The 12,813-nt window shown below is 42.6% G+C and overlaps 1 protein-coding gene and 1 non-coding gene across 2 annotated transcripts in view; one reads left to right on the forward strand and one right to left on the reverse strand.

Annotated features, from left to right (window-relative positions):
- The window catches only part of LOC109883716 (coiled-coil domain-containing protein 60), a 47,446-nt gene extending 35,005 nt beyond the window's left edge, over positions 1–12,441 (forward strand). Inside the window, exons 11-13 of the mRNA XM_020475752.2 lie at positions 2,564–2,701; positions 7,773–7,962; positions 10,878–12,441. Of these exons, the coding sequence (XP_020331341.1) occupies positions 2,564–2,701; positions 7,773–7,962; positions 10,878–10,970 (421 nt within the window). The 3' untranslated portion in view covers positions 10,971–12,441. The remainder of the gene's footprint in view (positions 1–2,563; positions 2,702–7,772; positions 7,963–10,877) is intronic.
- On the reverse strand, positions 2,775–2,846 carry trnaw-cca (transfer RNA tryptophan (anticodon CCA)). The gene has a single exon. It is a non-coding gene; the product is annotated as a tRNA-Trp (tRNA).
- Positions 12,442–12,813: the final 372 nt, after the last annotated feature.

Genomic DNA, 12,813 nt, shown 5'->3' on the forward strand with positions numbered 1-12,813 from the left:
AAAGTGGAGATGTTGTTTCCTACCTTCACCAACTGTGGGGTGGCCCGTCAGGAAGTCCAGGACCTAATTGCGCAGGGCAGGGTTGAGACCCAGGGCCTCAAGCTTAATGATGAGCTTGGAGGGTACTATGGTGTTGAATGCTGAGCTGTAGTCAATGAACAGCATTCTTACATAGGTATTTCTCTTGTCCAGATGGGATAGGGCAGTGTTATGCCGATTGCATCGTCTGTGAACCTATTGGGGCAGTAAGCAAATTGAAGTGGGTCTAGGGTGACAGGTAAGGTGGAGGTGATATGATCCTTACCTAGTCTTTCAAAGCACTTCATGATGACAGAAGTGAGTGCTACGGGGCATTCAGTTACCTTTGCATTCTTGGGTACAGGAACAATGGTGGCCATCTTGAAGCATGTGGGGACAACAGACGGGGATAGGGAGAGATTGAATATGTCTGTAAACACACCAGCCAGCTGGTCTGCACATGCTCTGAGGACGCGGCTAGGAATGCCGTCTGGGCCGGCAGCCTTGCGAGGGTTAACATGTTTAAATGTCTTACTCACGTCGGCCACGGAGGAGGAGAGCCCACAGTCCTTGGTAGCGGGCCGTGTCGGTGGCACTGTATTATCCTCAAAGCGGGCAAAGAAGTTGTTTAGTTTGTCTGGGAGCAAGACGTCGGTGTCCGTGACGTGGCTGTTTTTCCTTTTGTAGTCTGTGATTGTCTGTAGACCCTGCCACATGCCTCAGCCGTTGAATTGCGATTCCACTCTATACCCACATTTTGCTTGTTTAATTGCCTTGCGTAGGGAATAACTACACTGTTTGTATTCGGCCATATTCCCAGTCACCTTTCGATGTTTAAATATATGTTACGTATTGGATCACTAAAAAATACAAGTTTTACATTACCGTGTAGTTTACCTATAAAATGGTCTGATGGTGATGTGGATATACTTGGTATACATATCCCGAAATAAATAAACAGTAAATACCTGTCTATTTGTGGATAAATCACCCTGATTAACTTTTTAGTCATATCCCAGTTTACCTATTTGCTTATGGTCTTGCCTACACCTAGCGAACATTTTTTTTTATTATATGAGAAAACAATATTCCATTTGATTTGGAACGGCAAGCCAGACAATGTTAATTGGGCCTATTTAAATAATGAATATGAATTCGGAGGGCAGAAATGATAAAATATTAAAGCATTACCCTTCTCACTAAAGGCTTCAGTCATATAAAAGTAATACTTAAATCCAAACTGGTTCTCTAGCAAAAACACTATGTATGTCTCACCCTATGTTCAAGAATGGCCCTTTTCCCTTTATTCAGATTACAACCTCTCACTTTCAGTTATTTGAAAAGAAAATAATCTCCCAAATATCGCTATTTTTAAACAAGCCATAGAAAGTTGGTTGCAATTTAAATTTAATCCACCAGAAAACACAAAACAAATAATACAACAAATATTGTGGTTAAACTCAAATTGATTAAAAAAAATCTTCGTAAATCTTCGTCAATTCTATCAGAAATAGGACTGGGGGAGTTATGTCACACATGCAGCTAACAAAAACACATGGAAATGTCTGCTCTACCCAAAATTACAACTAACTAATTGCAGCATTACTGCAAAAATGGAAGAAGAGAGTGCAAGGGGAAAAAGGTAAGGAACTTGTCTGTCAGCCCTGCATAAAGGACATAATTGGTTAAAGAAAATTGGGATAAATAAAAAAGTATACTAGTTTCATTTAAGGACCAAAACATTGACAGCCGTGCCATATAGATTGCAAAATAGTTGGGAAGAGATTTTTGACGTACCGATTCCATGCCACATGGTTAATGAATTGATATGCAAAATGACGCCGGATTCAAAACTTAGAATTTTTCAATTTAAATGATTATACAAAATTCTTGCAACCAATAGAATGTTATTTATATGGGGGATACAATCTTCCCAGCTCTGCAGATTTTGCTGCAAAGAGACAGAATCATTAGATCATTTTGTTTTACTGTCCACATGTAGCTTGTTTTTGGTCACAGGTCATGGAATGCCTGAAGAATTGCAATTCATTGTACTTGTAATAGGTGAACATAAAATATCAGTAATTGGTAAAGTCAATCAAAAATCTATCTAGTTTATTACAATTTGCAACAGGGAGATGGCACAGAAGCAGAGAAAATGTCTAGCTAGCCTTCTCTGGTCAGGCCCTTATCCTAAACATTCAGCTTCAACTCTAGTGACCATCAACAAACACCTTGAGTGTCCCAAAAACAACACTGGAAATTATGTTTTTTACAGAAACTCCAGGTACCTTATGCTAAACATTGTGTTGATCATTCTAAACTAAATATAAACATAACTAATTTTACATTTCCCCATTGCACCCTGTTCTCTAATTATATGGTTAATGTCAGAGGATTAAGTATCTCTCCTGTATGCATCTTATTACAGTATATCCCCTCCCTTTCTTTGCTCTCACTGTGCCCACCCCGTCTCTCTTTCCCCCTCTCTGCATGACTACTCTCTTCTCTCTTCCTTTTCTCTCTGTATTCCCCCTCTGCACAGGAAGAGGCTAGAGAGTGGCATCCAGAGGTTCCAAGCCCTGTGTCATGTGACCCACTCTCATCTCATCCCTCGTCATGTGACCCCACGGGTCACCGGCATGAAACCCCCAGAGACAGACTGCAGCAACAACAACATGTGGTATGCCATCTGCAATACCCATCACATGGATTGGAATGTTGGAATGTGTGTTTGTTTTCACAAACAAAACTTTTGACCCCGACGTGATTTGAACACGCAACCTTCTGATCTGGAGTCAGACGCGCTACCGTTGCGCCACGAAGTCCTGTGACTCACTAGTGTGTCTGATGCCATTTCATAGAATGCACTTCCCTATCTTTCCCCTAGGAAGTCAAATAGAGACCAAGGACATCACTAGAGCTTTTGCTAGCCACAAATAGTTTTTTGCACTGCTGCGATAGTGTATTTTTGGCATATTTCTTTATTATTATTTTTTTAATGTATTATTTTGGAGGTTTTGTTCAATCTGATTAGGTGGGCCTGGTAGGGCCTGGTTCCCCAGTGGGTGGGCCTGTGTCCACCCAGGCCCATCCTTGCCTACGCACCTGGGACAGCGCCATTGCACTGCTTTGAGACAAGCATGGGGACTAGGGTGACCACATGTACCAGATTGTGTGGAACAGTCCCGCATTTTGCCCCTTTGTCCCACACACAAACAATCATGTACTGCATTTTATCAACAAATTCAAACACCACAAATTTTGGGGAAAAAGGTAGATTTGTCCCATATTTCAGTCAGACATTCCGACCTCTCTCTTGTCTCTTGCAGTCACGCTTATGAAAATATATACATCATAAGGATGTGGAAGCCTAGCATGCTGACTAGACCGGGCACACGCGTGCGTCTGCATGCGCTATCGTGCACATGTTGATTTGTACATCACCACAAGACAGGCAGATTGAAGTATCAAAATAAACTCTGAACTCTTTGTCCTGGGATATAAACATTGGGTTGTTATTTTACCTGAAATACACAAGGTCGTTTTTTCTGGATCTGTAGAATTTTTACACGTTTTGAGTTACACAAAATCGTGCGTTCACTACTTCAACAATTAAATTCTAGTTCGTTTCTAGTCATCTATCCTCCTTCAGTAGTCCTTCTTCTTCCTCCTCCTCTTCTTCTTCTTCTGTGGACATTATATGTTGGTTGGAGTGTGGACCTCAGTTTATCTTTCAATTAAACCTGAATCAATGTCTTGGAAGATCACGTAATGATTTGAGTGTTTATCAGCATTTATAGATGCTGAGTCTGATAATTATTTGTACAACGCAGTTCATCTGATAATACTTGTGGAATATAAAAATATTTGCTTGACATATGTTTTCCAGTTTCTTCAAATATTTTGCAAATGCAATTTATTTCTATGTTAAAACCTCACTATGAGGTAAAAACTGCTTTATCCGTTCCTTTTTAATAGACACTCTTATCCAGAGCAAATTACAGTACATACATTTCTGTACTAAAGCCCCATGGGAATCGTACCCACAACCCTAGCATTGCAAGTGCCATGCTCTACCAACTCAGCCACATCATACACAAAAGTATGTGGACACCTGCTAGTCGAAAATCTCATTCCAAAATCATGGCCATTAGTATGGAGTTGGTCACCCCTTTGATGCTATAACAGCCTCCATTCTTCTGGGAAGGCTTTCCACTAGATATTGGAACATAGCTGCGGCGACTTGCTTCCATTCAGCCACAAGAGCATTAGCGAGGTCGGACACTGATGTTGGGCAATTAGGCCTGTCTCTCAGTCTGCATTCCAGTTCATCCCAAAGGTGTTCGATGGGGTTGAGGTCAGGAGCTCTGTGCAAGCCAGTCAAATTCTTCCACACCATTCTCAACAAACTATTTCTGTATGGACCTCGCTTTGTGCTCTGGGTCATTGTCATGCTAAAACAGGAAAGGGCCTTCCTCAAACTGTTGCCACAAAGTTGGAAGCACAGAATCGTCTAGAATGTCATTGTATGCTTTAGCATTAAGATTTCTCTTCACTGGAACTAAGGGGCCTAGACAAACAATTTAAAAAAGCTCCAAACCCTTATTCACCCTCCCAAACTCTACAGTTGGCACTATGCATTGGGGTGGGTATCGTTCTCTTGGCATCCGACAAACCAAGATTAAAATGTGATTCATCACTCCAGAGAACACATTTTCACTGCTCCAGAGTCCAATGGCAGCAAGCTTTACACCATTACAGCCAACACTTGGCATTGCATACGGTGATCTTAGGCTTGTGTGTGACTGCTCGGTCATGGAAACCCATTTCATGAAGTTCCTGACAAACAGTTATTGTGCTGACAATGCTTCCAGAGGCAGTTTTGAACTCGGTAGTGAGTGTTGCAACCGAGGACAGATTATTTTTACGCGCTTCAGCACTCGCCGGTCCCGTTATGAGCCGTCGTTGCTAGACATTTCCACTTCACATAACAGCACTTACAGTCAGAGGTGTGGACTCGAGTCACATGACTTGGGCGATTATGTACAAGCCATTGCGCCCCATAGTGATAATCGATCACTGTTGGGGGGGGATGTCTTTCTCATGGCTACCCATGTATTTCCCAAGCCTATTGCGCCCCGTAGTGATAATCGATCACTGTTGGGGGGGATGTCTTTCTCATGGCTACCCATGTATTTCCCAAGCCTATTGCGCCCCGTAGTGATAATCGATCACTGTTGGGGGGGATGTCTTTCTCATGGCTACTCATGTATTTCCCAAGCCTATTGCGCCCCGTAGTGATAATCGATCACTGTTGGGGGGGATGTCTTTCTCATGGCTACTCATGTATTTCCCAAGCCTATTGCGCCCCGTAGTGATAATCGATCACTGTTGGGGGGGATGTCTTTCTCATGGCTACTCATGTATTTCCCAAGCCTATTGCGCCCCGTAGTGATAATCGATCACTGTTGGGGGGGATGTCTTTCTCATGGCTACCCATGTATTTCCCAAGCCTATTGCGCCCCGTAGTGATAATCGATCACTGTTGGGGGGGATGTCTTTCTCATGGCTACCCATGTATTTCCCAAGCCTATTGCGCCCCGTAGTGATAATCGATCACTGTTGGGGGGGGATGTCTTTCTCATGGCTACCCATGTATTTCCCAAGCCTATTGCGCCCCGTAGTGATAATCGATCACTGTTGGGGGGGATGTCTTTCTCATGGCTACTCATGTATTTCCCAAGCCTATTGCGCCCCGTAGTGATAATCGATCACTGTTGGGGGGGGATGTCTTTCTCATGGCTACCCATGTATTTCCCAAGCCTATTGCGCCCCGTAGTGATAATCGATCACTGTTGGGGGGGATGTCTTTCTCATGGCTACTCATGTATTTCCCAAGCCTATTGCGCCCCGTAGTGATAATCGATCACTGTTGGGGGGGATGTCTTTCTCATGGCTACCCATGTATTTCCCAAGCCTATTGCGCCCCGTAGTGATAATCGATCACTGTTGGGGGGGATGTCTTTCTCATGGCTACCCATGTATTTCCCAAGCCTATTGCGCCCCGTAGTGATAATCGATCACTGTTGGGGGGGATGTCTTTCTCATGGCTACTCATGTATTTCCCAAGCCTATTGCGCCCCGTAGTGATAATCGATCACTGTTGGGGGGGGATGTCTTTCTCATGGCTACCCATGTATTTCCCAAGCCTATTGCGCCCCGTAGTGATAATCGATCACTGTTGGGGGGGATGTCTTTCTCATGGCTACTCATGTATTTCCCAAGCCTATTGCGCCCCGTAGTGATAATCGATCACTGTTGGGGGGGATGTCTTTCTCATGGCTACCCATGTATTTCCCAAGCCTATTGCGCCCCGTAGTGATAATCGATCACTGTTGGGGGGGATGTCTTTCTCATGGCTACCCATGTATTTCCATGGAAATATAACGTTTATTTGGAAAGTAATACATATATAGATATTTTTTAAATCATTCATGATTTGCGTAAATGTAATATACTAACTATTACTCTTGTTAAAAATGTGAAATGGTATTACATTTGGTGAAGAGCACATTGACTTGTTTAGGACTCAAAACTCAAAGTTTAGGACTTGAGACTTGACTTGATACTTGACGGTCTTGACTTGAGACTTGACTCGGATTTTCCTGTCTTGACTTGGGACTTGAGTGCTAAGACTTGGTCCCACTTCTGCTTACAGTTGACCGGGGCAGCTCTAGAAGGGCAGAAATTTGAAGAACTGACTTGTTGGAAAGGTGGCATCTTCTGACTGTGCCACGTTGAAAGTCACTGAGCTCTTCAGTACATGCAATTATACTGCCAATGTTTGTCTATTGAGATTGCATGGCAGTGGGGTCGATTTTATATACGTGTCAGCAACGAGTGTGATTGAAATTGAAGGGGTGTCCACATACTTTTGTCCATGTAGTGTATCATCACAAACCACTTGATGTCTCAATGTACTCAATTATTGAATTGAGTGTTGTTTTTCTTCATGGTGATGGAAAGTCTACATGTACAAACTAGATGACCAGCCTATGTACAATACAGTAATGTACATTAAGTGGTTTGTAAGGATGGTAAATTAATACTTAACAAAAAGTGGTTGTTTTGTATTTGATGTGGAGGTTTTGTGTCTTTGCCCATATTTTTCCCCGCACTGCAGACATCTATATCGGTCTGCTAATACTAGTAAAGGCCCAGTGCACTACTTTAGTGAAAATGTTTATTTTTTCAGGGGGCGCTGCAGCACCCTCGGCATCCCCACTTCTCGCGGCTATGTTTGTATTGCTCTCCGCCACCTAAAAAATTAGCACTACACCATGAGCTGGAGGAGGATTTCTGTGTGTGGGGTGGCCTCAAACTACCATTTTGTTTTGGGGTGGCCTCAAACTACCATTTTATTTCTTTAACTGTGCCTTCTTCACGGTTTACCCAATAAATTACTGGGAGCTTATATACAGTGTGTGAGTCTTTATTTTTCCGAGTCGATACTGTGCACTCATACATTTGTAAACTTTACTGTGCACTCATACATGGGTAAATGGTGGTGTGTGTGTGTGTGTGTGTGTGTGTACACGTTTTTGCATGTTGGTGTACAATTTGAATGTTTGCACAACAGTTTGTAAATTTGTGTGAAATCAATTGAACTCCTCTACAATGTGCCCTATGTCCCATCCAGGTTTATTTATAGATGATTTATACTGTATGTATTTTTCATCCTATCCATCCAGGCTGTCCTCTCTACTGAGCAATCTCCCTCCAGAGGTGTCTCAGGACAGAGGGGTGAGCCGAGTTCTGGAGAAACTCAGCCGCTTCGCAGATGAGCGGACCCCCAAGGTGCGACCCCATGTCTTCCTGAAGATGTTGGGGGGTCTACAGCCCTGGGAGCTCTGCCTACCTGACCTCTGTGTTGCCATTGAGGTACGGACACATCAAATAATAATGGATTTATAGTGAATTCATTATTATGCTTTATTTGTTTAAGGAAGTTTAATGAAGTGCATTGTTTCTTGGTTGGTCAATTGGTTTAAACATGGTGCTAGTTGTGGGTTTGATTTCTGCTTGGCCCACGTACAATGTATAACATTTTAAAAAGGGGAAATAATTGTGTGTGTAGCAAAGATTATTTGAAGACATGTTTCCTGACTGCAATGCCTCTGCCTCAGATCTTAATGTCATCCTCCTCTCATCCGCTCTCCTCATCTCCTTCTCAAAACCCATTGGAGGAAGAGGTCCGATGGGAGGAACCTCTGGCTTTCTCATCAAATGGGTTTTTAAAAATGAGACGAGGAGAGAGGAAGCAATGAGTTTCAGTGGTGGAAAAAGTACCCAATTGTCATACTTGAGTAAAAGTATAGATACCTTTAATAGAAAGTTACTCAAGTAAAATTGAAGCATTCATCATGTAACGAGTACTTTTGGGTGTCAGGGAAAATGTAATGGAGTAAGAAAGTACATTATTTATGTTAGGAATGTAGTGAAGTAAATAAAGGTTACATTTAAAATGTTTTAAAAAAAGTAAAAGTAAAGGTTGTCAAAAATATAAATAGTAAAGTGAAGATACCCCAAAAAACTATGTAAGTAGTACTTCACACCACTGAGGAGTATGCAATTAAAGTCTTCCCATAAGAGAGCTGTCGGTGGCCTCAAACTGTGTTAATTCAGCAGCCAATTAATCTCCTTTGCTTGTCAGAGCAGGCCCAGTCTTCACTCAAGCTCAAAAGCACCCACCCCAATGTGAACACGCAACCTTCTGATCTGGAGTCAGATGCGGTACTGTTGTGCCACCCAGTCCTTAGTAACTACTGTAAACAGTGGGAGGCAGTTTTCATTTAATATAATACACCCCCTTATCTTTCTCTTGGGAAAGAAATGGAAGGGAGGCCTATGTCATGAGAAACTGACCACCTTGTTACAGTGGGAGGCAGATCCTGGATAGCTTGAACAGTACTCGACTTGGACTAGGACAATAGCATCTTACCTCACATATACATACTCATTAACTGTTTATAGTACATGTATAGTACAACCATGAATTCAATTACAGTCATCATTTTTTGCCCAAGAAACAATTCATAGAGCATCGAACTGTACCATTCTTCAGGCCCTAGATGACCAGACCTTGTGGTGCAATGGTTACGTGTCTGACTTCAGATCAGTTGTTTTGAAGTTGAAGGAAAACTGGACCCCCATTGACCTGAGGACAGAGAGATGTCTAAACAAACATGGCTTTGGGGGTTTAACACAGAACAAATTGTGGTCAAGTAACATTGTCAGAATCAGAGGAGGCTGTCTAGGACATGGTTACATTTTAATTTATCAAATGGTTCAAGTCCCTTTTCAGGCTGCAAAAGTTTAAGTACAAGACACTTTGAATAAAAGTGTCTGTTGATTTACCATATTACATTTGGATTGTCTATATAGAGCTTTTTAAAGTGTTAAAAGTGTTTAACATTGTAAGGCAAGAATTCACCTCATCCACAGCAATTATTCATCACTCACCTGGGTGATGCGCACACACCTGGGTGATGATATCAGCTCAGAGTGATTTTAATTTGGGAAATCTGTTCCCAAGTATTTCATATACAAATGTAAGCAAGGTTTGAATTAATGTTTTAGTCAAATATTATATCTGTTTGGGCTTCTTGCGGTCAATTTGCAGTCTACAAATTATTCGTAATTATGTTCCAGTCCCCCAACCATCTGCTCAATAAAAAATTGGCCCGCAGCTGAATCTAGTTGATGATCCCTGCACTAGACAGAACATCCCTCTCCCCCCCACCATCCAAACCAACATATTGAGACTAATGATTAGGTACAGACTGCTACCCCTCCGCACGCACGCACGCACACTCACACACACACACCGATGATGACGGCCTTCATGGCCCCTAGCCCCAGAACAGAGCAGTTGGAATGAGTTAATAACAGGAATTCAGAGTGATAAATTAGACCGACTGGTTATAAAGATGATTACCTTAGGGTTGTGTGTGGAGGGGTGGGGCAATATACCCTGCCTGTTCCCCTCCCACATATCGCAATTTGTGCAATCCATAAGTGAGAAACCTACATAGCAAGTATAGACCATATATTGTGTTCCATACATGTAATAGAAAAGAGCAGAAGAGTTGATTTATCCATTCAGACCCCAGTCCTACTGTACCTACCTGGACAATATGCTATTTTAGTATTCCTCCAGTAGTTTTCATGAAGGAGAAATCCTCCACTTCTATGTCAAAGATAGTATAACAAAAACACTATAGTAAATGCGACAGTAATGACCCCACGAACACTACAGTAAATACTACAGTAATGACCCCAAAAACACTACAGTAAATACTACAGTATACTACAAGCTGTAAATAAATGACAATAATTACTATAGTATATATTACAGTTTTATTTTACTGCAGTATTTATACTATAGTTAACTGTAAATACTACAGTATACTACAGTAAATACTACAGTATTCACTGTAGTGTTTTTGCAGACTTAAGTCCACAAAAACACTCCAGTGAAGGCTACGAAAACACTATAGTGAATACTATAGTATTTACAGTATATCATAGTATAAAATAGTAGTTTTTCATTTGGGCATAGGAGAACCCTTTTTGGTTACAGGTAGAACCCTCTGTGGAAAGGCTTCTACATGTAACCCAAAAGGTTCTACCTAGAACCAAAAGAGTTCTATCTGGAACCAAAAAGGGTTCTTCAAAGGGGACAGACAAATAACCCTTTTAGATTCTAGATAGCACATTTTAAGAGTGTACTATGCTTTGGAACTGTGTGTGGTAACTCTCTCTTCCCCTCTCTCTCCCTCCCTCTCTCTCTTCAGATAGCCAGGGAGCATGTTGTCCAGATGTCCAGAGAGGACTATGACTCGTGGCTCCTCTCCAGGGTCACTCTTCCACAGCAGCAGGACCACTAACCCAAACACAAATACGCTCACACATTTAAATACACACCCACAGACACACACGCACACACACACCACACACACCACCCGTACTGCCATTCACCTTCTGTTAAAGGTCCCCAAAGCACACACATCCCTGGGTCGCTCCTCTTTTCAGTTCGCTGCAGCTAGCGACTGGAACGAGCTGCAAAAATCACTCAAACTGGACTGTTTTATTTCTTCATTCAAAGACTCAATGATGGACACTCTTACTGACAGTTGTGGCTGCTTCGCGTAAATTATTGTTGTCTCTACCGTCTTGCCCTTTGTGCTGTTGTCTGTGCCCAATAATGTTTGTACCATGTTTTGTGCTGCTACCATGTTGTGCTGCTCCCATGTTGTGTTTCTACCATGTTGTTGTTGTTGTGTTGCTGCCATGCTGTTGTTGTTTTAGGTCCCTCTTCATGTAGTGTTATGGTGTTGCTCTTGTCGTGGTGTGTGTTTTGTCCTATATTTTAATTTTATTTTTAATCCCAGCCCCAGTCCTCGCAGGAGGCCTTTTGCCTTCTGGTAGGCCGTCATTGAAAATAAGAATTTGTTCTTAACTGACTTGCCTAGTTAAATAAATAACACACACACACACCCTGGCCATGGATGATGATGAAACATACACAAATATAGTTGCCCATAGTCTCTGAACTGACCTAAGGTTAGGTTTTGGGGGAGATTAAGCTGATCCTAGATCTGTGATCCCACAGGCAACTCCAATCCAGAGTCTTCCTCCTTTATATCCACTGTGGGAAGCCGGGCTCACATTTCACATCCACTTGTTCTCCGTTTCCCTTTTGTTTACGTTTCAAACCTACTTAAATCATGTCTCCCACGGGAGGATAAGCTTCACTGAGCCATCAAATACCTCCCTGTCCTTGTGACGTCCCCTTATCCCTTTCTCCCTCCCTCCGCCAGTCCACTCCTCCTCCCTTCTCTTCCATTCCCACACCAACCTTTCCCTCCCCGTCCTCCTACCATCCTCTTATCCCCCCATCTCTCCAGTTCCCATCACATCCACCGCCCTTCCCTCCCCACAAACATCCCAAACAACAACAATAGATAGCGTGTTGTCTGTTATTGAAATCAGCCCAGTGCCACGCCCATACAGGCCTCTGCTCCAGCCTTACCCCAGCCCCAGCCTTGTCTGATGGATAGCCCTTTTTTATTGGGGAAATAAAGAGCCTGACCCAATGCTCTTTGCTTCCTGTTAGATAAAGATAATGAACTCTGCCTGGAAACAATTGTTTGTGAAGACTTTGAGCAGACTAGTTACTGTGAATGCAGTGTTTCAACAGCCGTCTGTAGAGGATTTCACAAAATCATGAATGTGATCATTAAAACAATAATGATTAAAAGGTTACAATTATGTGATTCTGTCTGTGGCGCTATATGTCATTCATCTGTAGAAATATGACTAAATGCTGCGATGGCAATAAAATAACTGTTATCATCATGTGTGTTTGTTCCAATGTTTGTTGTCAGCAGATAACTGTCTAGCTTTCTTATCTTCTGTGATAAGCTGTTGTGTTTTTTCTCTTTTGGATGGTCGGATTGAGGGAGGGAGCTGGAGCGTACACCCCCGGGTTTGTGTAGTGGTGTCAAAGGCTTTGTAGACTCCCAGAGGGGAGAGAGGGAGAAGGGCGAAAGAAGGGGAGAACAGGAGACAGGGATGGGGGAGAGAGGGCGAAGGGGGGAAAACGGGTGTCGATCACACATTTCAGGAATGCCACACAGTCTGTTTGAACCCCAGACCTTAACCTCAACGTATGGGGAGGGGAAGACACATGCTCTCTTATTCTAACCTCATTCAGGTTAAGTTATGAGA

This window comes from Oncorhynchus kisutch, linkage group LG3 (genome assembly GCF_002021735.2).
Source record: "Oncorhynchus kisutch isolate 150728-3 linkage group LG3, Okis_V2, whole genome shotgun sequence".
NCBI lineage: Eukaryota > Metazoa > Chordata > Actinopteri > Salmoniformes > Salmonidae > Oncorhynchus > Oncorhynchus kisutch.